The sequence below is a fragment of the Staurois parvus genome, unplaced genomic scaffold (genome assembly GCF_062004578.1).
Source record: "Staurois parvus isolate SC_StPar_1 unplaced genomic scaffold, SC_StPar_1.0 ptg000029l, whole genome shotgun sequence".
NCBI classification, from domain to species: Eukaryota; Metazoa; Chordata; class Amphibia; order Anura; family Ranidae; genus Staurois; species Staurois parvus.
In genome coordinates this window covers 6891238-6918834 of record NW_028317825.1, presented here as the reverse complement: position 1 = coordinate 6918834, position 27597 = coordinate 6891238, and the positions used below count along the sequence as shown (strand labels likewise).

At 40.7% G+C, this 27597-nt stretch overlaps 1 protein-coding gene across 1 annotated transcript in view; it reads right to left on the bottom strand.

Annotated features, from left to right (window-relative positions):
- Positions 1-1876: 1876 nt before the first annotated feature.
- SMG6 (SMG6 nonsense mediated mRNA decay factor) overlaps positions 1877-27597 on the bottom strand; it is a 481063-nt gene continuing 455342 nt past the window's right edge. Inside the window, exons 16-19 of the mRNA XM_089657570.1 lie at positions 23644-23791; positions 7759-7970; positions 5878-5959; positions 1877-5432 (exon numbers count right to left, since the gene is read on the bottom strand). Coding sequence (XP_089513696.1) covers positions 5302-5432; positions 5878-5959; positions 7759-7970; positions 23644-23791 — 573 coding nt within the window. The 3' untranslated portion in view covers positions 1877-5301. The remainder of the gene's footprint in view (positions 5433-5877; positions 5960-7758; positions 7971-23643; positions 23792-27597) is intronic.

The following is a 27597-nucleotide window of genomic DNA, read 5'->3' as shown; positions in this document are numbered from 1 at the left end:
AGTCTGTATATGCAGTATGTTTGATTCTCTCTTCTCTGATCCTCCTCTTCTTCCAGAGTCCTCAAATCATCTGCTGATGAACAGTGCCTTGGAGGCAACCTGCACATGCTCAGTTTGGTGGGTATTGCTAGAGAGCTTTTTTATTTCTTGGGAGGGTACAAGTGGTCAGCACAGGGCCAATCAGCACTGTACAGACAGAGGGTCAGGGGTCTTGCAGCCTCATAGGACAATCAGGGGAGAATGAAAACTTCTCCTACAAGCTTTAACCAGTGTTCTGCTGGACACTAATTGAAGTCACAAGGAGTGACTGCTGATGAGAAATAGGCAGTTTATATTTACTAAAATAAATGCATTTCCATGTTCTGTGTACTGTGGAAAAGCAGATATAGTAAATGCAGGGTCCTGGGTTTAGTAACACTTTAAGCTTTAAATTACTGATATGTCCACTTTAGGATCCCGCAGCAAAAAGGGGAATGAGTAAATGTAATACAAAGAGTTCACTCATATTTTAAGTGTAGTGCTAGGATGCATCCCTTCTGCCCTAGGCACAGACCTACAAGAGATGTGTGATAATTTTGATGGCCAAAATATGAACTATAAACAGAAGATGATGAGAAGATGCAATACCTAACGCAGAACCCAATCAGTAATAATATTTGATATAACTATAGTAAACCAAGATCCAATTGGTTTAGGTTACATAGTTAATATGATTAAAAAAAAAAAGTCCATCCAGTTCAACACAGGAAAAAAAACAAAAAACATACACACACAAATCAAAAACCTCCATATACACAATCCTATATTTGGAGGATGGGGGAAAAAAAAAACAAAAAAACAATAAAACACAATCCAAATTGCTCCAGCGGGGGAAAAAGAATTCCTTTTTGATCCCCCAAGAGACAATCAGATATTTCTTGGATCAACTTTACCTATAAATATTAGTATCCAGTTATATTTTGTACATTTAGGAACAAATCCAGGCATTTTTTTTAAAACAATCTGCCGAGCTGGCCAGAATCAGCTCTTGAGGAAATCTATTCCACATTTTCACCGCTCTTACTGTGAAGAAGCCTTTCCATATTTGCAGGATAAATCTCTTTTCCTCCAGACGTAAAGAGTGCCCCCTTGTCTTTGGTAATGACCCTAAAGTGAATAACTCTACACCCAGTTCACTATATGGACCCCTTGTGTATTCATGCATGGTGATTATATACCCCCCTTAGAACTTAGTGCAGTTCAGATAATCTTTCCTCATAGCATAGTTCCTCCATGCCTCTTATCAGTTTGGTTGCCCTTTCTCCAGTTCCCTGATATTCTTTTTTTGGTGCCTAAAACTGAACGGCATTTTCCAGATGAGGTGTATGATTTGTACAGGGGAAAAATGATCTTTCTCTTATGTAGAGTAGCACACATAGTCCCTACCACACTGAACAAGCCTAATAAACCTTGATATAAAAAAACCAAAGTGGAGAAACTTTTAAGGCACAGACCAATAGATTAGTAACCATACATACTTGTAATATGTACAGTGATAATGACTGTACATATTACAAGTGTGTATGGATACTAGTCTATTGGGTTATGCGTTTTAAAAGTCCCTCTATATTTGTTTTTCATAACATGATTCATATAATTATGGGATGATGGAGGGTGCAATATGACATATCTCTTCCCCTTTATTTTTTAAGCCTAATACACCTGTACAGCTGGAAAAGAGCTCTTCTTACATTTGAAATGGTGTCTGATGTTTGGTGCTTGTTCAAATTCAACATATCTGCATCTCATCCAAAGATGATACGAAGGTAGTATGAATGATCATCCTGGGTTACATGAATGAAGGGTATAAAAAATACTGCAAAATAAACACACTGACTGCATTTTTAAAAATGTTTATTAAGAGCTTTTTGTTAACCAACACAATGTTTAAAAATAACATTTTCTTCACACTCATGCTACACAGGTGACAACAAAACATTTGGGGAAAACAAAAGATAAGCTTTACAACATTAGCAAGACACCCCAAATATACTAAATTAATGGAGCAAGACAGTTGAAGGAAACAAGAAGTTTTCCGGAGATTACCTACTGTGGGCCATATTGCAATACTAACCTGTCCACGAGTATGGGCTCATTACCTGGACACTATAATTTTCAATAATAATGAGACACAAAGCCCTCAGGAACTAGCTATGATCTTTCATGAGATTAGTATATTGCTGACAGCCATGGATTTCTGCACACATCTATGCTATTTGCCCATTATTGAATAAATCATTCAGGATAAGTACACACAAAACTGATGTTTTAGTTCTATATAGGTTCAGGCACGTCATCCAATGACACTTCCCATTGTTAGGCCTTTGCACCTCAATTCCAAGCACATCACTTAGGTAGGCCATTGTGAAGGGGTCTCACTTGTAATTCCACTGGATTCTCTACTGTAAAATATGAGGAACTCAGAAGCAGGAGTGAGGCAACGTTGGCTAGTTTGGATAATAGCAGAGCATAGAACTCCGGTAAGCAGGCGTCACTACTAAAGTCCACAACTGAAGACAAAAGTAGCCATGAATTGTTTTATCTCAACGGCAAGCATCTAAAACTTAAATATCAAATCTGAGTGGACCTTGCTTTTAAATGGTTAAAACATCATAACATTTCTGCCAATTATGTATTGATTTAGGTGTGTACAAAAGATTGTATTCCCTACTTATCTTGCATGGAAAATGTGCTATACTTCCTACAGAAAGTTTGTTTAGCCCATATACTGAACCACAAGGACATCTATCCACAAAAATAAAAAACAAAACAAAAAAAACACGCTACTTTTCCCATTACCTTTAAAACGGCTTCAATAAAATTATTTACAGACATAGATAACTCACAACAAAACTCACTACATAAAATATTATATCAACCTCCTTATGTAGTGATTATCTCCTTTTATCCATACTGCTAGGCTAGTACTGTAGAAAAGACCAGTGCTACTAGTTCCTATCCACTAGTACACAATCCCATCCATCCACATAACGGGCTTCTCCAAAAGCTAGCTTGGCACCATTTCAGCGCAGCAAAACAGCATTCCTATAGTCTCTGCACCAGAGGATGTAGCCAGTTCCCTTATCAAGGTCTATTCTCTTCACTGTAGATCTGTGCGGCTGGTCCCCTTAAATGAAAAGGGTTAAATGGAGCAAATGGGTTTGGCCAAGTAGAACATAGCCAGGACCATGTGGTTGATTTCTGCCTGCATCTCTAGAGATTGATCTTATAAAGTATTAGGGAAAAGGATGACATCAGGACCTACAGAAGACTTTAGGATTTTCAGATGTCAGGTCTTGGCTGGGAATGACAGAAACTGCTGAAAGCTTTGGCTGCCAGGGAAACCTGCCGAGAACATCTGTGTAACCTGGTGTGTATATCCATGAAGATCGGTCAAGCAATGGAAGAGCATTGTTGTACACTTCACGGAACAAGATCATGCTTCATGTCTGAATTTATTAGTCGCCACACCTATAGACCTCCCCAAACACAGAGGCTAGCTTCTACAAAAAAAAGAAAAGAGAAAAAAAAAAAAAAAAGTAAAAAAAGAATGCATAAAAAAAAGGCAAAAAAATGCTCTCACTGCACCAAAACTAAAAGAAAAAAACAAAAAAACAAAAGAAATCTATATGGTAAATAGGAATTGTGACAATGAAATTATGGCTGACCTCCAGGCTAAACTTTTGCAACAAGACTTTCATTTGAAAAGACCGGGGCTATAATGTATTTTGCAAAACATTATTTCACTTTAAATTAATTCTAAAAGTAAAAAAGAAAATAAAAGTACAATATAAAATAAAGAAAAGAAATAGACGAGTCTAATATCCAGCCTGTAGGAAAGAATAATACAGTCTTAGGGCCTGTTCACACTTGACTAAATTCCTAACTCTTACAAAATGCTCCAGTAGCTTTAGTATAGGTGTTAAGACATGCATTAGTAAGCTTTAGTATGGGCGTTAGACTGACTTTTTGCAAGTGTTAAAAACGCTCCCCAAACGCACTACGTACAGTTTTGAAGTGTTTTCTACAAGCGTTAAAACCACACCACAAATGCCTAGAATAAACTGTAATGTTACTAACGCCCCACAACCACACCACAACTGCCCCGAAAACGCCTGCCAGCAAGTTTGTGAAACGTCACCATAGATGTTAATGAGAGGCATTAAAGGCTTCAAATTTTGGAACAATGTGACGCTAATGCTTCATGTTTTTATAATGTGAACAGCACTGTGTGCTGCCCATAGTATCATTTGCATAGGTGTTTGAGGAGCGCCCCTCAAAAACCTGCTTTCAATGCCAGTGTGAACTAAGCCTTAAATATTTGTGGGGCCTGTAAAATGACATCACTAGTGAAGGAAGCTAGAAAAGAAAATGGTGAAAGCAGCCACTACTATCAGGAAATGGAAGAACATTGCTGTACACTTCATAGAACAAGATCATGCTTCATGTCTGAATTTATTAGTGGCTGCACTGACATACTTCCCCAAATACTGAGGCAAGCTCCTAAAAATAAGGGGTAAAACAAAGCAGAAATAAAAAACAAACAAAAAAGGATGCTCTCATCAAAACGTAAAGGAAAAAACAAGCTATGTGGTAAATAGGACAAGGATGGGGACAATGAAAAGAAGGCTGACCTGCTTAAACTTTTGCAAGGTGTTTCTGATATGAAAGGACCGGGATATAACAATATTTTGCAAAACATTTTTTTACCCTAAATTAAGTATAAAAGAAAAAAAGGTAAAAATAAAAGTACAGTAAAAATAAGAGAAAAAGGGGAGTCTGCTAACAGATCCCAAGAAAGAAAAATACCATTTCAAATGCCTGTGGGTTCTGTAAAATAACATAGGCATCACTAGTGAACAAAGAATAAACCTAGAGAAGGGATCTGATCCACTGGCATGAGGAAAAAAAAAAAAAAGTAAAGGCTGCCATCACCAGCCTATACAGACTCTGCACCCTTGCTGATCAATCAGCTCCAACGTACAGTGACACTCCTATCCGCACACCCCCCCATCTAGCCCAAATTACAGCAAGCTCCTGCACTGAGGGTGCAAGAGCAGAACACATTTGCTTTTTGCTCTAGTTTATTTCAGATGGCGAGTTGGAATCTGGGGGAGCATTTATGTGCTTTGACACGGGGCAGTTGAATTGTTAGATCAGGACTGACTGTAACAACCTCTCGCCCCAATGGGTCACACATTGGATATTCTTCTCTTTTTTTTCTTGCACACAAGGATTCCTTCCTTCTGACATGTGGCTGCTTCACCCCACTTTGGCCCACTTGAGAAATGCAGGGATGTCTCGCACAGGGACGTGCCTGGTCAGGGCCTTGACTCTGAGGTTACGGTCATCAGTTAGCAGGACAACCTCTCTTCTCAGGCGTATTGGTTCATCTGAATAAAGGACAGAGAGCAAGATTAAAGCATAGGAAGAGAGGAAAATTAAGAAGGGCATATGAGGTACCAGACTCAGCAGCCAAAGGAAATATGCAACAGCTTAACTGCAAGTTCTCACAGAGAAGGAACGTGGGAGAGGAGGTGGACTGTGAAGAGGAGGGGGAAGCCTGTCACTATCTGACACTGGTAACCATCCCATGTGTTACAAACCAGAGGCCAGAATTTGTCAGTCCTAGGTCAGAATCTCTCCTATAAACAACAAAGACAGCTGTGGCAGGTTAATCCCATGACAAATGCCCTTGGGCAGCCCATGATGTCATTTTAATCTGCCACAAAAGGACAAGGATTAAGTGGCACCACTCAAGGTGTTTATATCAGCTTATTAGTTCCAAGGACAAAAACATATGCATATGTTGCTGAATTATAGCCATTGAGAATTTACCTTTATTTGATGGCATGAATTCTTTTGCACTGTCCTTGCAGTAATGTAGACAACAAGACAAGATCAAGTCATCATTGTTGCCCTGTAAAAAAAGTATACAGAAATTAAAAACACAGTGGTTATTGTATTCAATTTTAAACCACCAATACAATGGATCTTGCATTGTATTGTGCCTCTCACAGTCACTAATACACACACCAAAGCGGATTGCATTACCAGCCAAATTTCCTCCTTCAACCATGAAACAATGGTAAGGAAGAATCTCGATAAAGCCTGTGCAAACACGGGCAGAAAATACAGATTCCATGCAGAATCTAAGGGTTTCCTGGAGGAACTAGACCAAGGAGCCTAATGCTGAAAACCAAAGTATTACCAATGAACTCCTTGTATGGTAAACTTTTTTTCCCAAAGTGTTTAAACCACTCGGTTTTCACTTTGTCCTACTTTAATAAATAACGCTTCAGAGTGCACAGGCTACATGGTTGCTACGTGGTTAATATTCATAGCTTTGAGCACTACAGTCTTCTGTTCAATTCTCTCCAGGGATATCATCTGCATGCAGTTGGTAATTTCTCCCTTACTTGAATAGGTTTCCTCAGAGTTCCTCAACAATTCAACCACAAACCAAGTGTTTAACTGGCTTTCCGGCAAATTTGCTCTACACATGTGTGCTTGTAACACATTGGTAGAGAAAACAGACAGTAAGTTCTTTTGGTCAGCAACTGCTGTGAGCAGTCTATTTATTCTCGGAAACTACCTTGTTATCTCTCGCCTTGACAACTGTAACTCCCTCCTCATTGGCCTACCTCATCGCAGGCTATCCCTTCTTCAGTCTATTTATTTATTTGAGGTAGTTATATAGCGCTGTCCATTTATGCAGCGCTTTACACACATATATATATATATATATTGTACATTCAAATCAGTCCCTAACCATCAAGGGGTGTACAATCTAAGGTCCCTAACTCACATTCATACATACACATACTAGGGACAATTTAGACAGGATCCAATTAACCTACCAGCATGTCTTTGGAGTGTTGGAGGAAACCGGAGTACCCGGAGGAAACTCACGCAAGCACAGGGAGAACATGCAAACTCCATGCAGGAGGCGCCATGGTCGGGAATCGAACCCATGACCCATTTACTGCAAGGCAGACATGCTAGCCACTAAGCCACTGTGCTGTCCATCTATCATTAATGCTGCTGCCAGACTCATCCACTTTACTAACTGTTCTGTATCTGCCACCTCTCTCTGCCAATCCCTCCATTGGCTTCCCATTGCCCAACGGATAAAATTCAAAACATTAACATATAAAGCCATTTATAACTCGTACTCTCTGCTCCTCGCACGACCTCCAACTCCCTTGTCTCCTCCTCCCATACTCGTCTCCAGGACTTCTCTAGAGCTTCCCCCATCCTCCGGAACTACCCCAATTTATCAGACTATCGCCTACTCTGCTCACATTTAGGTGATCTCTGAAAACCTCTCTCTTCAGGGAAGCCTATCCTGCCCTCAGCTAATAATGGAATCTTCTACTCCTCCTACCAGTCCATCACCCACAGTTACTACCTTTTGTACCACTAGCCCCTCCCTCCTAGATTGTAAGCTCCAAGCAGCAGGGCCCTCCTATCCCTCTTGTATTGAACTGTATTGTCTCCCTTTATATTGTAAAGCACTGAGCAAACTATTGGCGCTATATAAATCCTCTATAATAATAATAATTCTACAATGCACTGTATAAAATATTGTTCCTAAATAAATATGGGAAATAAATAATAGTCAACAGAATAAACCACAGGAGTAAGCAGAGCTGCAAATGGACTGTCTGTTCCATTACATAGGAGATAAAAGTTAGACGAATCTAACAATGATGGTACCTTCTGCCCAGAAATATCCTCACTGCGAAAGGCGATAGACTCCAGCTCATTGCCACGACTTGTAAGTGCTCGCAGATTGGAGTCTCGAGCCTCAAACCTCTGCTCTAGAAACTGGATGGCTTTCTTGGCTTTCTCCTGAAGTGAGCGAGTATGTCCAGCACTGCGTTGATCAAATTCCTGTCCTTTGGCAAGACCATCCAGCTCATGAATAACTGCAAAACAAAACATGCAAACAACTGACAAAGGTATCAGAGGACAGAGAAAAATGGAAATCATAAGAACACATAGAAGACAGACAGGCTATAAGTAAGAACTCCTGAGCTAAGATCCACCATTTTATATTACCTATTAAAGAACTGTACCAAAGCAGCCCTGAAGATTCAATCTTCATGAGCAAAGTCTAAGAGTGTAGTTGGTATAAATTAAAGGTGTCCTTATTTCTGCTGATCTGAATATCAGGTGTAAGATAAATGCGAATAGAAATATCAGTCAGATGTGGATCTCCTCTGCCTGACTAGTATTACTGAATTGTGGAACAGTCAAAGAAATGAATATACTCACAGGTGTCCTCACCACATGCCTGGATGCTCCATCACTTGATGGGCTGTAGGAGTTAAATTTTTTTCACAACTGAATGCAAATAAACAATAGACAATGCTGCATTATATATTTGTACAAATACACAGAGTGGGCACTTTATTGGGTAATAGTGCTTTGCAATGCAAACTGGCAAACAAACGAAGTAGCTGCAACTCTGCAAGTAAAGCACACAGATACGGTATGGTAAAGGAGTGCAGCTCTTTGAATAAACAGCAGAATGGGGAACATGGCTGATCTATCACATCGAACAACGCTACTATCAAACCCGCCCCGCAGGCCAGAGTACTTGGTGTCATTCTGGACTCCAACCTATCCTTTCAGCCCCAAGTCCAATCTTTAACAAACTCGTGCAGACTCCACCTCTGCAACATCGCCAAAATCCGCACGTTCCTAACCCCAGAAACCACTAAACAGCTCATCCACTCCCTCATCATATCACGACTCGACTACTGCAACTCCCTCCTCACTGGCCTGCCTCGCCGCTGGCTATCCCCGCTTCAGTCGATCCTGAATACGGCTGCCAGACTCATTCACCTTTCCAACCGCTCTGTCTCCGCCACCCCCCTCTGCCAATCCCTCCACTGGCTTCCGATTGCGCAACGGATCAAACTCAAAATCCTAACGCTGACGTACAAAGCTGTCCACCATACTGCCCCGAACTACATCACTGACCTAATATCCAAGTACCGCCCAGCACGCACACTCCGCTCCTCACAAGACCTCCTTCTCTCTAGTTCCCTGGTCTCCTCCTCCCATGCCCGCCTCCAGGACTTCTCCAGGGTGTCACCCATCCTCTGGAACTCCCTGCCCCCACCCATCAGATTATCACCTACTCTCCTCTCCTTTAGGCACACCCTGAAAACCCATCTCTTCAGGGAAGCCTACCCCACCCCCTGCTAAACCTGCCGACCTCCTCCACTCTTCCTACCACTCCATCCCCCACAGCTATCTCCTCCTGTGCCACCATCCCCTCCCTCCTAGATTGTAAGCTCGAAAGAGCAGGGCCCTCGATCCCCTCATGTATTGCATTGTATTGGTATTATTCTGTCACATGTTCTGTCCCCCTCTGTAATGTACAGCGCTGAGCGAACTATTGGCGCTTTATAAATACTGTATAATAATAATCTAAGCAACTTCAACTGTGGAGTGATTGTAGGTGCCAGTCATGGTTAAAGCCTCTCAGAAATTGCCTAAATTCGAATATGTTTATGTGGTCTCTGGAGCATCCATTCTCAACTAGGGTTCCTCCACAGGTTTTTAGGGGTTCCTTGAACTAGGTCTGATTGACCTCCCATTTGATGACTGCATAGTTCTGAGGCCATTTGGCAGAGATAGCAGCAAAAAACCAAATACATTTTTAGCTTTCCGGAAAGGTTTAATTCTGATCAAGACACTAAGGGGGCATTTTTCCCAATAACCACCAATGTAAGGGGTATTTTTGTCAAGGAGCACCAGTGAAATGATTTTAACAAGGGTTCCCAGAGAACAGAGAATTATTTGAAGGGTTCCTCTGGATTAAAAATGTTGAGAAATCTGCTATAGAAGATATTAATATTGATGTGGAAAACATCCCATGAGCATTCGTTTTGTGGGTGAAAGTGCATTGTTAGTGGCAGAGGTCAAAGAAAAATGGCCAGACTTGCTCAAACAACTATTCTATACAACAGCTGTGTGTAAAAAACAAAAAGGAATTTTGAGTAGCCTATAAACTCTATATATTTGTGTACAGTACAGGACATAGGCAAAGCATTCATAGACTCTGGGTTATATGCTTGTTCCTTTAGGTGATTGGACACTGGAAAAGCTTTTGAGGACACACCTCTTGGTGCTTTCCCTTACAACCCTACCTCATTCTGAGATTTCAGTTTTGTAGAAAGCAATGCAGAGCAACCAAGGAATGTAAGAGAGGGTGGCCTTTGTCCTGTACTGTAAGATTTGGAATTTACAAGGTAATCAAAATTCCTTTTATTTTAATCGTGCAGTACAGGACACAGGCAAAATATTCTTAGACCTTGGGACATCCCCAAGCAGTCAATGAGTGGGGTTGGCAACAAACAGAACTCTGCCAACAGGACCAACAAAAAGGGTCGAAAACTTCAGAGAGCTGCTGCAAGAACCTTGCAGCCGAAAGATGTATTCACAGAAGATTTGACATCCACCTGGTAGAAATTTTGAAACTATGACTAGAGGAACAGGACCTTGAAAGGAAAGGATGGTCTTGGGCATAAAACAACTGTTTGTGAAGTTTGGGGAACAGTTCCTTACAAGCGGGCTGCTAGCTCAGAGACTTGTCTGACAGGCATGATAGCAACCAAAAAGTCTACTTTGTGTGGGAGGTCGTCTACGTAAAGGAGGGTCCATAATGGGTTCAAAGGGTGGTTTCTGCAGGGCCGAGAGAGCAAGCTGAGATCGCAAGAAAGCACAGGGTGCTGCAATAGGGGCAACACTTTGAAGAAAGGTTTTTACAAAGACGAGCAAAGCCAGAGGTTTTTCCAAAAGAATAGATATTTGCTGAAACCTGTGCTTTCACAGTGCTTAAGGCCAAGTTGTGGTTAAGACCTGAAGGCCAGACTGAGTGGGGTAGGGTTAGGCACCCAGTTGGTGTCTCTTTGAAAGCTTGTCATTGAACAATAAACTAAAAAGGTATGGGTTTGTAACCCAGGGTCTATGAATAGTTTGTCCTGTATTTTAAGACAATGCTGGGACTTTATTGGTCACACCGACAGTGGGTCCTGGTGGGAGACTGTAGAGTGGAAAAAGGAGGGGGGCTTGGAGGTCTAGTACAGTCCCGTGGGATGCTTATATAAGGTAGCAAGTTTTCATGAATGGTAATATTTAAAGTGCACCTGTGTCCAGACTATAGACATTCTGACCTCTCCTGCTGTATGTACTCTGAATTCATCCTCAAAGACCACAACAAGAACTCAACAATGTGATATTAAACCCTTAATTTTTAAAGCACTTTCAGCAGCTGATTTAAACTCTTACATAGTGTGTAGCTTTTTCATCCTTCAAATCGTGCCTGCCTTTTTTGCAGTGTACGCTGGTGCCATTATTGCTGTCCTAGGGTTCTGGTTTTATGGTGGCTCCTTTCCCTTGCAGGGTCCTATGAAGCCATCCTTGCACACACACTGCAGGCAGGGACTAGAGCTGTCTCCCCTTTATGCTGTGTCAATAGAAACACACAGCCCTGTAGCCTAGGATGGTGTTGCTTCTCCCTCCTCCTGTCTAAAAGACTGACAGTTGCTCAAGACTGCACTGCCCCCAAACTCTTGACTGTGAAGTACTTAGTGCACATGCTAACCGGCTAAGTTTGGGGGAAGCGTTGTGAGGACACCAGGAGTCAGTGGCAGTAAAAGCTCCAAAGGTCAAGTGCTTGTAATAGATTACTGGAGAATGGTTAGTTGTTGAGGTGAATGTGTTAACGTACAAAACATTAAGCGTTAATACTTTAAGTTCAGTTGTAGTTTCTAAATGCTTTCAAGCACCTAGTGTTTAAGAATAAGTGCCATTTAACACAACCTGAACTTGTCCCCCCCCCCCCCTTGTCAGTTGATCTAACAAGTCTCAACTCTTCCCTTCCACGGATTTATATTTTCTGAGGTCTGACACCCACAGCCTCCTGTGTATGTTGACCTCCAGAACTAAGTGCCTCTCTTCCTGGCCATTCTTACACAGTAGTAGTGTCCACCGACTTCTACTAGCCACTAATACACAGACGCCGCCAGAAGGGCGTGGGCATCAGATCTCAGTAAGTATGCTCTTTGGAAGGTCAGTATAAGAAGCAAAAAAAAATATGTTTATGGCAATCTATTGCACAGACACAGCAAAAGAAAGGACTTGCAGTGTTTCATATCAACACTCGGAGGAGGAAGCAGATCTTTCAGTGTGTATCTGGAGGGAGAGAGTGGGATCTGTTAATTCAGCAGAGGGGGGCAAAAAGAATAAGAGAATTTTGTCTGAAACTGAACTTTTTCTTTAAATTTGAGGGCTTGGAGGCTACTAAGATTCTGCTCTCCATAATAAGCAAAGGGGAAAGGATCTGTGCCTCTGTTGTGAATTCTGAAGAGGATTATTTGCAGTGCTCATAGATACAGAAGTAAATGAGAGCTTGATTTAAAAGTGCTGCTAATACTTGTTCTGAATATGTGAATTCTTTAATGTGTATAGTCTGGGCACAGGTTTTCTTCAAGTCACTAAAAACAAAAAACTATATTTTTAAGAAAGCAGGCAAAATTAGATGCCCAGAACCCTATATAAAATATTCAGGAATCTTTACTCATACAGAAGTTAACATCAGCAGAAATCAAAACTGAATAAAACCTGTCCCAGTCTATAGCCATTTCATGTGCTAACTTCCTGGTTATAAATGGATACTGGTGAGCTAAATCAATTGGTTTACTCTATTTTTCATTGGCTGGCCACTAGCATTCTATGGTCTGTTTTCCACTATCCAGGCATCTCACTCATCCTGCTGAAAGTCAACAGCAAAAATAAGACTACACTGTCTTGGCAGAGGCGACAGTTCAGACCACTGAGTTTTAGAACCCATCAGCATTCTCCCCAGAACTGAAATATGTTTTTCAGGTGGACTAGCCCTTGAAAAGTCAACCCCATACAGTATTGCTGGGGTCAGCAACCAGTAAATTGTGGCCAGGTGTCTGGTAGATTGCGATCTCGGCTTGCTGACCCACCATCCCAGAGCATCAAGCAAATTGCACTGCAGAGGGAGCTGTAGTATGGAGCATAAGCCAATGCCTCCTCTGTAGTGCTGGCTCCAGTCCAATGAGGAGTGATACCAACTGCACTCCACCTCTAATCCCGGCTGCTTTCACACTGATGTACTGTGGTTTACCCACACTGCGGGTGCAGTGCAGTGTACCTGCAGCTTTCCTGCTGGTTTGCTGCGCTTAGCCATAAACTTCTATCATATCTTGCAAGTTTGGTGTGCTATCTAAAGCGCACCAAAATTCCATGCAGTTGCCGGGCGATCGCAGAGTGGCTCCATTTACTCAAATGGGTCATGATTGGCAGGCGGTAGCACACCAAAAGCAACAGGGGGCTTAATTCTTGCTGCGGCATGTGTACACCTTTGGCTGCTGCCTCAACAGCTAAAGGGGGTAGGAATTGGGGGGGGGGGGTGAAACTGCAACCCAACCGCAGGACTTTAACACCCCCCCCCCCTCGATGTGCACACAAGCCCTAAGGCTGCTGATTGCAACTAAGGGCTTATTCACAAGGTGATGAGGAGGCAATATGTTGCCTCATCATCACCTGATTTAAACCCACGACCGGCGTGCAATGCATGCGACTGTGACACGGGAGAGGTCTAAATCAGGTGTGAGGAGGCAACACTGTGACCAGTGATGTTTGACTTCCATGTTGTTCGGGTAAACCTCTACATCTTTAAGGTTGCCTACCCCTGCAGCAATGTGTACACCTGTGCATTCAATATTCCTGCATTGTACATAGAGAAACTATCTGCTCATTGCTGAAAAAACATAACATTTCAACTCTGCTGGTAGAAGCACCAAGATGAAAATTATTTTCCCTTGACATTTTTAAAACCTACATGCATAAATAGTTAACATATGCATTTCTGGCAAGTAGAGCTGGAACAAACTACATTCATGTTTGAAACGGTCCACAGAAGAGAAATTTTGGGACAATAAAAAGTGGAATAAATACTTATGTCAATATATTCAGAAGGTGGGTCTGTGTGTTAACTAAAAACACTGCTTTTTGAGACACATTTCATATATCGTTTTTTTGGATGTCTAATTTATAGGATCCTTTTAACACATATTTGCAATATATTGTCTTTTATTTATCAGTATAGCTCTGCTATATTGCATAATCCCCTGGTAATTAATATACAGACGTCTTTGAAATTTCCTTTCTACTACACATAAAAAAATGCTGCCAAGGAAAAGGGCAGGAAAGGGTAAACCTTGTGAAAACTAGTAATTTTAAATAAGTCACACCCTGCCTCACAGGCATGTTCCCATGGTAGGGCTAGGTTAGGTTAGACAGAGATACATAAGGTGTGACTGGCACTGGAGTATTCCTATGTAGGAGGAAGAGAAAAGGGATAAACAGATGTGAAATGAGCCACTATGTTTCAAGTTTCTATCTCTGCCTCCAGGTTTCTACCTGCAGCTCCATCTTTTCTTGCCATTTTGTAGTACTTCTTCCTGGCAGCACTGAGGCGGTCAGTTCAAATCTCAACCGAGGCACTACCTGCATTAAGTTTGCATGTCCTCCCTGTGCATGTGTGGTTTTCCTCTGCGTACTATAGTTTTCTCCCACACTCCAAAGACTTCTGGTAGGTTAATTGGCTCAAGTATGTGTATGTATAAAAGTTAAAGCGCAGTTCCAGCTGTAAAAAAATAAAATAAATAAAAGCAGCTACAAAAACTGTAGCTGCTGTTAAAATACAGCCACTTACCTGTCCCTCGGTCCAGTGGTGTCCTCACCACTGCTGGTTTCACCGGCCGTCTTCTCTCCCTGGCACCGGCATCTGTAGTTTGGGCACCCGGCTGTGACAGCTTGCGGCTCCACAGCCAGGTGACCAATGCACATGCGCAAGAATTGTGCTTTGTGAATGGCCCCGTAGTCTTCTGGGACCTGTCATGTGTCCCAGAAGACTACAGGGAGGGGGGGGGGGGGTGAAGGGGGGTGGGAAGTCAACTTCCGCTTCCAATCACCTAGGCGATCGCAGTGGAAGTGGGAGCAGGTACTTGTCAAATTCGGGTACCCCCCCCCCCAAAAAATGCCAATCCTTAATGGGGAGCGGCGGGGGACAAAGCATTAAAGCGGAACTTCCCCTTTTGGGTGGAGCTCCGCTTTAAGGACCTTAGCTTGTAAGTGCGTTAAAGACAGGGACTGATGTGAATGTACTAAAAACAGTGAATATAGTGAATATAAAAAGTCTACACATCTCTGTAAAAATGCCAGGTTGAGATGTAAAAAAAATCAGCCCAAGATTAATCACTTCAGAGGTTTTTTTTCACCTTTAATGTGACCTATAATCTGTACAATTCAAATAAACAATCTGAAATTGTTGTTTAGTGGAAAATAAATATAATAACGTAGTTGCATAGGTGTAAAGATCTTATAATTAGGGATCTGGCTGTGTTCAGATTTAACCAATCACGTTCATGATTGGTTAATTCTGGGACAGTGTAAATATGTAAAAAAAAAAAAAAAAAAAAAAGCAAAATAAATAATCAAAACAAATTTCACTCACACCTCACCCCACGCAAGCGTCGGTCCGATGTCGCTATGTAAGACCTCCTGTGTAAATCTAAAGTGGTAAGCTGTAAAGGCTTTTAAAGCGTCGCCAATGGATATGAACAATTTACGTAGTTTGTCACTGTTACATGGCCGTGCGCAATTTTAAAGCATGTCATGTTTGGTATCCATTTACTCAACTCAGTGTAACATCAACATATTTTATCAAACAATTGGGAAATATATTTTGTTTTTGTGCAATAAAATTCCAAAAATGTATTTCTGCCAAAACATTAGCATGTGCAAAATCACTGTGTAAATACTGTGTGACATAAAAAAATGCAACACCCACCATTTTATTCTCTAGGGCCTCTGCTTTAAAAAAAATTATATGTTGCGGGTTCAAAGTAATTTTCTAGCAAAAAAACTGTTTTTTTCCATGTAAACAAAAAGTGTCAGAAAAGGCTTGGACTTCAATTGGTTAGAAGAGTGTGTGACATAAGCTAATACTGGAACTGAAATGACAGAATAGTAGAAGCACCCCCACAAATAACCCCCTTTTGGAAAGTTGACACTCCAAGGTATTTGCTAAGGGGCATGGTGAGTATTTTGCAGATCTCATTGTTGCCACAAGTTTTTGGAAAATGAAGAAAGAAAACAAAAATGTTTTCTTTCCTTTTTTTTCAAAACCTTGTGACAAAAAATTATATCTGCAAAATACTCACCATGCCTCTTATCAAATTCCTTGCGGTGTCTCCTTTCCAAAAAAGAGTTATGCGGGGTGGGGGGGGTTGTACTATCCAGGCATTTTAGAGCCTCCGAAACTGTGATAGGTAATGAGGAAGTGACATGAGGAAATATGCCCTTTGAAAGCCTGAAGGTGGTCATTGGATTTTGTATGTGACTAGGCTGCCAAAGAGTCTCTCATGTGGTATCTCCATACTTGGGAGAAGTAGCAGAATGTGTTTTGGTGTGTTATTCCACATATACCCATGGCATGTGTAAGCAATATATCATTTATGTGACAGCTTTGTGTAAATTTATGTCATTTTCCAAATATGTGTGGCAAAAAATAAAAGCTTCCATGGACTCAACATGCCTCTCAGCAAATTTCTTGGGGTGTCTACTTTCCAAAAAGGGGTCATTGGGGGTTTTTGTACTGCCCTGGCATTTTAGCACCTCAAGAAATGTGATGAGCAATCAGTAAAAGCTGCATTAAATTCCAATATATATACCATAATTTGTAGACGCTGTAGCTTTTACACAAACCAATTAATTTACACGTATTGGGATTTTTCTTTTTTAACCAAAGACATATAGCAGAATACATTTTGCCCTAAATTTATGATTAAATTTGAGTTTATTGGATATTTTTATAACAGAAAGCAGAAAATATGTATTATTTTTAAGATTTTTCGTTTATCACAAGAAATAAAAAATCTAGTGGTGATCAAATGCCACCAAAACGAAATCTCTATTTGTGTGAAAAAAGGACATAAATTTTGTTTGGGCACAGTGCTGCATGACCACGCAATTACCAGTTGAATTAGCGAAGTACTGCATTGCAAAAAAAATAACCTGCTCAGGAAGGGGGGAAAACCTTTCGGGGTTGAAGTGGTTAAAGGAGCTGCAGAAAGTTCTGGCTAGTGCTGGTTGTGCATTACATGTAACACTCCCCTGTATTCTTGTGTCTGAGCTGTGGGGTAGGGTGTCAAGATGGAAGCCTTTTCATACCAAGAACAACCCCCCTAAAAAAAATAAAAATAATGCACCATTTTGAACAGAGAACAGTCTGAGGTGTTAGATTGTGAATGTTTTGAACATTTTTAATTAATAGGTTCATGTTAGGGATACTTGAAATTAAAAAAAAAAATAAAATGAATTACATTTATTATTTTCAGTTTCTTCTGTATATAAGTAGGTAATGATGCTAAACATTACTTTATACTACTACTCCTAAACATGAGAACACCACAAAAGTATTTCTTATTTACAAGGTGGGAACATGACAGGGTCTGGAAGCAATTCTGCTCTCGATGGCTGAAAACTGGCATATCCATTTTTTGGCACCAAATTGCATTTACAATGACTCAGTAGTGCAGGACTCCCAAATCACTTTATTTAGAAAAGTACACCTCTCAAGGTTTTTTGAAAGAAGTATAACTTGGAATTTGAACCCAATTTTTTCAGAATACACTTAGCAGAAAAAAAAAATGTAAATACCAAAATTTTCAGCAAAAGCTAAATTCAGCGATGGCATGGTAAAAACGGCATGCAACAGTATGTTCGGCTAGTTCTCCCATGCACAAGGATACCATGTGTATCCCTTAGTCACCTGGTGGAAATACACCAAGGCCCAGAAGGGAAGGCATTCTGGCTGTCATTGGCTGAAAACTGCTATGCCAGTGTTTTAAAAAGTAAAATATTTTACAATTTACCTTATTAATGAATGAAAAAAAAAAAAAAAAAAAAAAATATATATATATATATATATATATATATAAATAATTAAGCAGCTATATCAGACACCCAATGGTGTCAATGTGTCACAAATTAATTTTAAACAGTGCTTTATTGCTAACAATTTGAAATCCTCTATTCCCCTATCCATGTGCCTACTACTCAATATTGCAAAAATATCAATACATGCAATAGATAAACAAATACACCATCACAAAATGCATCAAAGTATAAACTGAACAGTGCTTATCCAATAAAGTGATCTTTGCAGTGTGCAAAATAATAATCCAGTCTCTCAAATCTCTTGTGTAATCAGTACTCAAATCAGCCCATTAAAATCAGCTAACAATGCCTATTCTAAGGGGTTATAGCCACATGCAGCTTGTACAATCCTCCAGAGTACTGCTCACATATCCAATATATAGGTAAGAAAGCAAAGTGCTATTCACCGGACCAAGGTATAATTGCTTACTATTGCACAGATGCCAGCTCCTCTGCTTGTTTGGTGTGAGCACTAGCGTCCTTGCGAGATGACGTCAGCATCTGTAGTTCTGCTCTATCAGTTTTGTCATACGTCTTGAGGGAGCAATATGGACACTGCTACTCCTACTGCCCCTTATACTATTACTAACTCTTTTTCTTGTTGCACCTAATTGAACCCACCATTTCTAGCGATACCACTGTATTCTATTACCAATATTCCTCTTATAGTAATACTCCCTATCTCTAAACCCTTATAATACTGTGTACTCCTTCCTGTACCCTATATGTAAACAAACACTCTACTCAGAACATTATATTACAGCGCTGAGTGAAGAACAAGCACTGTGATAGCTGATTTTAATGGACTGATTTGAACACAGATTGCACGTCAGTGTTTTAGTAATGTACTACATTTGGTGTGGCTCAGAATAGCAGGACCCCATTTTGGTGATGTACAAGTTTCACACGTTACATTTTTTAGGTTTTGTATATTTTTACTTTACTAGTATTTATTGAGAATAGTAAAAAAAAAAAATTATAATCATTTCTTCCCAGTGCAGCGTTTACATAATTTGCACACCCTCATAAATGTGTAAAGTCAGTTATTTAAAATGATAGCATGTTAATCGGACTTAGTGGGATGGTAAAGTGAATGTGCTGTAAGTCATCTTGAGTCTCAGAGAGGTTTTTTGATTTGGCAATCTCGAACCTTATATATCAGTTTCCTTTTGTTGAGAACTTCCCTCCTAGCATAAAAAGCTGTATAGGAAAAAAACGGTTTTTGATGGTGGGTTGTACCTACTTTGTCGCATATGCCTATGAGGTTCTACTCCCAGTGTCAGCCCCCAGCTCTGTGTTAATGTCTGTCACTACTTCTCGCCAGAGAGGGAATCACCCGCTGACAGCAGGGATGACTTATTGTTAGGACACTGGTGGGTACCAGATCTTTAACAGATGACTTATCCCTGTTGACTGACAGCAGGATGAGTCATTGGTTGTTAGGAGACTGACAGGTGTCGGCTCCCAACAACCAGCACAAAACTCTCCAAACAAAACGCATGACAAAATGCACTAAAACACACGAATCACATGTTTCAATGCAATTCTATTGAGAACAAAAAAAAACTCTTCAAAAATGCACCAATCTGCCTGAATTGAGCTACAAAAATGTTTTGAAGTTCAAGCATTTAGCTTCAAGGACTTGGAGATATGAACCATCTCCATATATAAGAATTGATTTTTTTTTTCTCCCTGAGCATTTTGGAGCTCAGGTGAGAATGGGGCTTAACGCTCTGTTGACATATGGGTGTTTTGAATCGCAAGCAGAATCGCTGTGGTTCTGCCCATGATTTTGAAACTGCTAAAATGACAAATCACATTCATTTTAATGGCACCTGAAAACAAGGTGTGGCTCTGCTGCGATTGTCAGGCAATAAATTATGTTGCAATCGCAGCAAACTGCATTGCATGCCTTGTGGTGTCCAAAAGCAGTTTCTGAGCTTCTTTTGGGTGAATTGTGTTGTGCAAAGCAGTTTGCCGCTATTGCAGAACGACAGGCGCAGCAGAAAAGCATAGCATTTTTAGGTGCTATTAAAATGAATGGCACCTGAACAAGCAGTTCTATGGTTTGTCATTTTGGCAGAGCGTTTTGAAATTGCGGGTAGAATTGTGGCGATTCTTCCTGTGATTAAAAAAGGCCTATTGTGCATGAAGCCTAAAGAAGGTGTCAGGGGACACAAGGTTTGGAGCCTATTCTTCGTGAAGGCAGTTGGATCTTGCCCTATGCCACCTCCAGTAAACCCAGAATACATAAAAAAAATGTTCCTCTAACTGCTATTCTCGTTATTCTCCACTCAGGATTCCAGGGAATAGATGTGGAAAAACAGGAATTGTGTGTAAAAGCAAAAAAAAAGTTTAATGAGTGTAATATGATTTCATGTCAGCATGCAAAGCTGCATGTTGAGATTTTTAGTATTTGGAGGGGGGGCTATCGATTCTAAAGGGGGCCTGTTATGCAGCAAACAAACTGTAGCCTGAAAGGTTTACTTTCAGGACACTCAGGCTCACCCATAGTATTGAGCAAACACCACAGAGGCAAAATAGACTAGATTAGGCTCTAAACAAACAGCAAAGTATGCTAAAACCTTTACTACTGAAAAAAAACCCTTTACAGTGTCTAGCTTCCATGCTTTAACATTTTTATATCTATTATTAAGGTGTGCTTTACCAAAGCACAAATTCCATTTTAAATGCATGACAATGTATACAATTACGTCTCATAATACGACTGCCCGCTGTACAACTTTCATAGTAAAACACAGCTAGGCTTCCATGCAGGATCACTGTTCACATGCTTGACATATAGATGACAAATATGTACAGACAGACACAGTAGTATTTGTATTGCAGGAAGGAGCTTATAATACATGCTCATATCCCTGCAGGGAAGAAAGCATGTTCCATTTCTTATTAAACCCACCCAAATACACCAGATACGCCACAGGGCTTCTTCTCCCGGTCAGAGAAAAAACTCCCAAATCCAGGGAGTCGGCCAGACCACCCAGTAATACCAGTTCTTGTGCCAGGGGCGAGTGTTTAGCAATAACTGGAACCAGTCAGATTGCACCGCTGGCTTTATATGGAGAAAAAGCCGTGACGGGGACGTGTGTTCCAGCAGCTGCTCACTCAGCTGTGTGACTCTGTACCCAGCCCAGTCAGAGAGCTGCACAGCATTACAACTGTAGCCAGAGTGCAGTCAAACACCAGCAGCTATAGCCAGCGGAGAATCAGTGGTGGCTAAGACTTAGAAGCCCAAATGCTCACCCAATATTTAACCACAAGCATGCTGCATAGGCTGAAAGAATGAAAAAGATTGCCACAGCTTGACAATGCAAGCCATACTAAAAGACTGCTCCATTTACAGCTGTGGGACTAAATCAATGCCATCATCTGTGTTATGGCCAAAGGATTTCTGCAAAAATGGCTCGTTAGTTTCAGGTCATTGCATAAACAAGTCAGTGGCTATGAGTGTGTGTGTATATGTATGTATTTCCTTAGGGAAATGGGGACTTATGTGAATGAATGTCTACAGCACTGCAAATACTGCAAAGGCTATATAATTACAGAAAAGAAATCACTACACAGATTCACATCATTACAGAGATAAAGGGCAATCATACGTGTTTCTAAGAATTGGAAGATAAAAAATTCAAACATCATAAAAAATGAACATAAAATTGAGAAATGTAACTGTGAAATAGGAGATTTCTACAACACATACAGTTCTGCTGTTGACCCCACCCATAGACATAATGGAGTGGCTGGACACTGGGAAATGAATCCACTGAAGACGTCCCACTCTCGACAGTTGCACACACTTTCCTATGACAGAGTGCAGATGCTACAACCATTCCATGTTTTTCATATATGAAGGCCAATGGGAAGAAACACTCCAAACTTTCTCATCCATTTCTCATCTGGTGGAGCTAACCGAGGAGGTATATGTTGCAATCCTTTCTAGCCCTACATGATCCACAATAATCATAGGAATAAGCATCTTTGAAGGCAGGATTGCCTTTGTACTCTGCCCAGACATCAAATCTTTTTGCAAGTATACTAGTAAACATCTTAAAAGTAATATTAAAAGTTTGTTTTTTTTTCTTTAAAATAAAACATACTTACCTGCTCTGTGCAATGGTATTTTTTTACCTTAATGCATAGAATTGCCTAGGCGATCAGAAGCGGAAGTGGTCCTCCCTCCCTCCCTGTAGTCTTCTGGGACACGTGACAGGTCCCAGAAGACTATGGGGCCATTCACAAAGCACAGCACTTCTCGAGCATGTGCAGTGGGCACCCGGCTGTGAAGCTGCAAACTATCACAGCTGGGTGCCCACACTAAAGATGTCAGCGCCAGGGAGAGAAGACGGCCGGTGAAACCAGCGGTGGTGAGGTCACCACTGGACCGAGGGACAGGTAAGTGGCTGTATTTTAAAAGTCAGCAGCTACAGTTTTTGTAGCTGCTGACTTTTCTTTCAGCTGGAACTCTGCTTTAAGTAAATGCAGCCCGACTCCAGACAAAATCATGTATATATACGTGATTTCGCATTTCAGGGTAGGGGTTGCCCTACCCGAGCCACCATTTGCGGCTACAGATGTCGATCACCAGGTCCCGTCTGGAGATTCCCTGCCGGCACCTGGTGATCGCAGGGTATCACTGACCAGGGAGAGACCTGTATGTAAACTACACAGGTCTCTCCTGCCAGCAGTAACCTGCTGCTGTGTATTTCACAGCAGTATGTTTCCCAAGTAAAACACACACAAAAAAACAGCACACAGTTAACTCTTTGATCGCTCCAGATGTTAACCCCTTACTGCCCAGTGTCATTAGTTCTTTTTATTAGCACTGATCACTGTTTCAGTGTCATTAGGATGTCAGTGGGAGTTAGTTCCCCTCCAGTGTCAGAATGCCCGCCGCAGTCCTGCTATAAGTTGCTGATTGCCGCCATTACTAATAAATAAATATATACATATATATATATATATATATATATATATCTATCTAGTATATATACCACCATTTGTAGACGCTATAATTTTCACGTAAACCAATTCATTTACATGTATTGGGATTATTTTTTTTGCAAAAACATATAGCAGAATACATTTTGGCCTAAATTTATGAAGAAATTTGATTTTTTAAATTTGTTTTACTGGATAAGTTTTCTAGCAAAAAAAAAAAATTTATTTTTTTTTTCAAAATGGTCGGTCTTTTTTTGTTTAATAAAAAACGCACAGGTGATCAAATACAGCCAAAAGAAAGCTTTATCTGTGGGGAAAAAAGGACATACATTTAATTTATGTACAGCGTTGCATGACCGCGCAAAGTAACACAGCACCGTATAGCAAAAAATGGCCTGGTCATTAAGGGGGGGGGGGGGGAATCCTCTGGAGGACAAGTAGTTAAAAAGCCTCTATATTGGCTGTTTCCAAAGCACTGGCCAAGTAAATTAAATAGCTGCCTAGCATTAAAACTGAGCAGCTGATACGCTTCAAAGTTAAAGCTTATAAAGTGCATCAAACCCTTATGGAAGACCTGCTCCCATTTCCTACCTATAAGAGGTATGACGAGAATGTAAATCTGAGATGTGAGAAGCTGCTCCAGGCCTGGAAGATGGTTGATAAAGCCATTGGTATCAGGAACAAGAAACAAGGGGCGGATTTCCAACTCCAGGGGTCTTGTCTTGCCATCCAGAACTGCCTACAAAAGAAAAAACATTACACATTTACAGATATAATTTAGGCAAAAATATGCTCCAGTTATTTAATCATCTAAAATGTAACTCCCTTCCCAGAAAATATAGTAGAAAAACAAATTCTTAAAGTAACAGTCAGATTAAAACATTCCTAGTTAGCTGCCACTTGTATTTCTTTTTTTGCTAAAACTGCAGCAGTATCTTCATTTCCTTATTGCTAAAAGTTGCTATTTACCATTTTTGCATTTTTATTAAGCAACTAAAGCTAACCATACATGGATTGAATTTCGTCTGATTCCTGCTGAATCATCTGAAATTTGAGCCGTGGGTGGCACTGCAGAAAACACCCAGCTCTACAAAAGCCAAATTAAAAATCGGCTGAGCAGGGAGGAACATTATCAAACAAGCAGTAACTGAATCCTTTCAGATGCAGTCGCTGTTTGAGCAGACAGACAGCCGTGGGTGCTGCTCTGTCTGAACACAAAAACTGACATTGGAGATTCCTCCATCCATGCCGTTTACAGTGGGTAGAGAAATCCATTAAATAGAAATGTAAAGGTGTCTGGCTAGCCTTAGAAGTACCTGCATTGGAGATGAGAAATTTTAAAGTGGTCCTAAAGGCTCAAGGTTTTTTACCTTCGTGCATTCTATGCATGAAGATAAAAAAAACCTTCTGTGTGCAGCAGCCCCCCCAGCCCCCCTAATACTCACCTAAGGCCCCTCTCGATCCAGCGATGTGCACTGGAGTCTCGGCTATCCCGGGACTCCCTCTTCTCATTGGTTGAAACAGAAGCAGGAGCCATTGGCTCCTACTGCTGTCAGTCACAGCCAGTGAGCCAATGAGAAGAGAGAGGGGGCATGGCCGAGCCACTGCTCTATGTGTGAATGGACACAAGGAGCAGCGGGTGCCTCCATAGCAAGCTGCTTGCTGTGGGGGCACCTGACAGAAGGGAGGGGACAGGAGAGCCTGCGGGGGGGGACCAGAGAAAAGAAGGATCCAGGCTGCTCTGTGCAAAACCAATGCACACAGCAGGTAAGTATAGACATGCGTGTTATTTTTTCTTAATAAAAAATAAACCTTTAGAATCACTTTAATGCACCTGACATCAAGTTGCTAATCAATACATTTCATGGACAAGGTGAAACCATAGCCTACTGTGCAATTTCTGCAATGGCTAGTTAGGTGTCTAACCAGCAGAGGAAGGAAACTGGTGAAGATAAAGACTACAATTTACATTACATGCCCCACAGGGTGCCTTACCCAGCAGACCCATGGCCCCGTCTCTCAAAGCAACAAAATATGAACCGTTACTTGTATGCTTTGGATAGTACAATAAAATGTCTATTGTAAGACCTCTATAATTTTGCAAAATCATATGCATGGTGGTCTTTTGAAAAAAGGATTAAAATATGCAATGCAGTAATAAAAGGATGTCTAGTGTCTATTTTTTTTCTTGAAACCCTCTTGTAATTTTGCAGCACACAATGATGCATAACATTGGTGAACAAATATCTATTTTACAATGAGAAAAGTAAAGCTCTTAGGCAGGAAACAACACAATTCAACCCAAACATTCAATTAATCACTTGTAGATCATTTAAAATAGCTGACAGCCTAGACGCCAATTAACCCTTTTAGATACACTTGGGCAATTTTATTTATCTTATGATTAACCATCTTGGGTGAGATTTTTTTTTTTACATTTTTTTAATTTTTTTTAACAAGGTCACAAAAATGACACTGATGCTGAAAACAAAATCTGAAACCACATTTTTATTTGGTCCATTTGGCTTGACTTGCTACCTAGCAACTGGTAAGCAAATTCGGTAATATCTACAATCAAGGGCGGGGGCGGTAATACAATCAAACCCTCTCCACACTAAAAAGTTGGAGCTCTGGGGCGTCTTTGAACAGGCTGTGACTGTCTGCACGTCCCCTCTGCAGGATGCACAGACCGACACCGAGGTCACCTCATCCCGAGCCAAGAACAAGGAGCTGTAGGAACAGAGTTTGGACGGCGGGTGGTAAAGGGAAGCAGTGCAGTCATAGGGTAGCAGGGCAGTCGGGAAGTCTGTGGCATTTCTTCTCCTGCAGGGTATTGTGTTATAAATAGCCCAGGACTTCCTACTCCACAGGTTCATAAGTATACAGTATCCTGTACTACCGGCGGCTAGTTCTGCCCTGTGAAAATGACAGCTCTGTATCACTGCCTTTTCCAGGAACACATGCTCTTACTAAAAGGAAGAAAGCACTTCAAATTCATAAAAATCACAGCTCACAAATATCTACGTGGTCATCTTTTTTGCAGAACAAGGGTGGGTACAATATAGATGACGTCCCTGATGCCTAAAATCTAATGCTAAGTATTTTCACAAAAGTAATAAGTTCCCAAATTACTTTTACAACTGCAATCCGTTAAACCACTTGTGTCTCTAGAGATTGCTGTTGGCCACTAATGAAATTTTACATTCTCTTTGTGGCCTAGGAACAAAAAGCACACAGTCCAGGCTGTGTCTAGACTTGAACAGTTCTCAAAGGACAGGTCTCCTCCAGAAAACTGAGACAGAACCTGGAAGACTGTATGGGCACCCACAAACAGCCAGGAATCAGAGCTGTTTTATATGGTCATAGATTGCGCAATTTTTCATCTATACTGAGAAATATTAAAGTCCAACAATAGTCAGTTCAACTGATGCACAAAACAACCAAACTACCAATAAATTGAAGACTTTTGATCAACAGATTTTACAATTCAGTGGGAAATTATGATTACTGAATGACTGTCACCAAATGATGCTATCAATTTAAATGATTGGAATCATGATAACATCTGTCCAAAATCTGCTACATGACTAATATATTATGCTATATTTCTTTTGTTGGGAAAAAAAAGTATATTTCTTAGACTGCTTGAAAGTTATAGAGTTTACATACTATGGTATATTTTAAATATATCAGCCCTCATGTATTGACTGCCTATCTAATTTCTTAAGGCCCTAAAATGCCAGGACAGTACAAACACCCCAAAATGACCCATTTTTGGAATGTAGACACTCCAGGGTATTTAGTAAGTAGCATGGTGAGTTTCCTAAAGCTGTACATTTTTGTATGTCATACAAAAATACAATACTTTGGTAATAATAAAATCTGCATCCCAAAACACAAAGTATGGAGATACCACACGTATAAGATTTTTTTTTTTGCTGCTTAGACACATAGGGGCCCAAAATCCAAGCAGCACCTTCAGACAGACAAGTGAGTTTTTCTGCACCAGTTTCTGCAAGGGCACAAAGAAAACTATTCTCTACGTACCCTGTTCATACCACAACACTGGTATCCTGAGCGGATTTTTTCTGCACAGAAATCTGCAATGTGTATGTAAAAAAAACAAAACAAAAAAAAACTCAAGCAACATCAATATTGTGTGAAGAGGGCAATCAGAGAATAATTGGTCGCCCTTGCAGAGAATGTATGTGACATATTTATGCGCAGAAAAAAAAAAAACTCAGGTGACAGAAGCATTATGGTGTGAACAGGGCACATGGAAAACCATTGCTTTGTGTCCTTGTAGAGACTTGCGTAATAAATACATGCATTTGAGCACATGGTGTGAACAAACCTATGCGAGTCAAATCCGTGTGTTTTTTCCATCAGATTTTTTTGCACATATGGCAGTGTGAATGAGGTCTCAGTCTTTCAAGGAGCATAAATAATGCATCTAATTTCCTGACTACCTATCACACTTCTTGAAGCACTAAGTGCCAGAACAGGAGTAAAATAAATAACCACATATTGCAAAGTAGGCCTTGC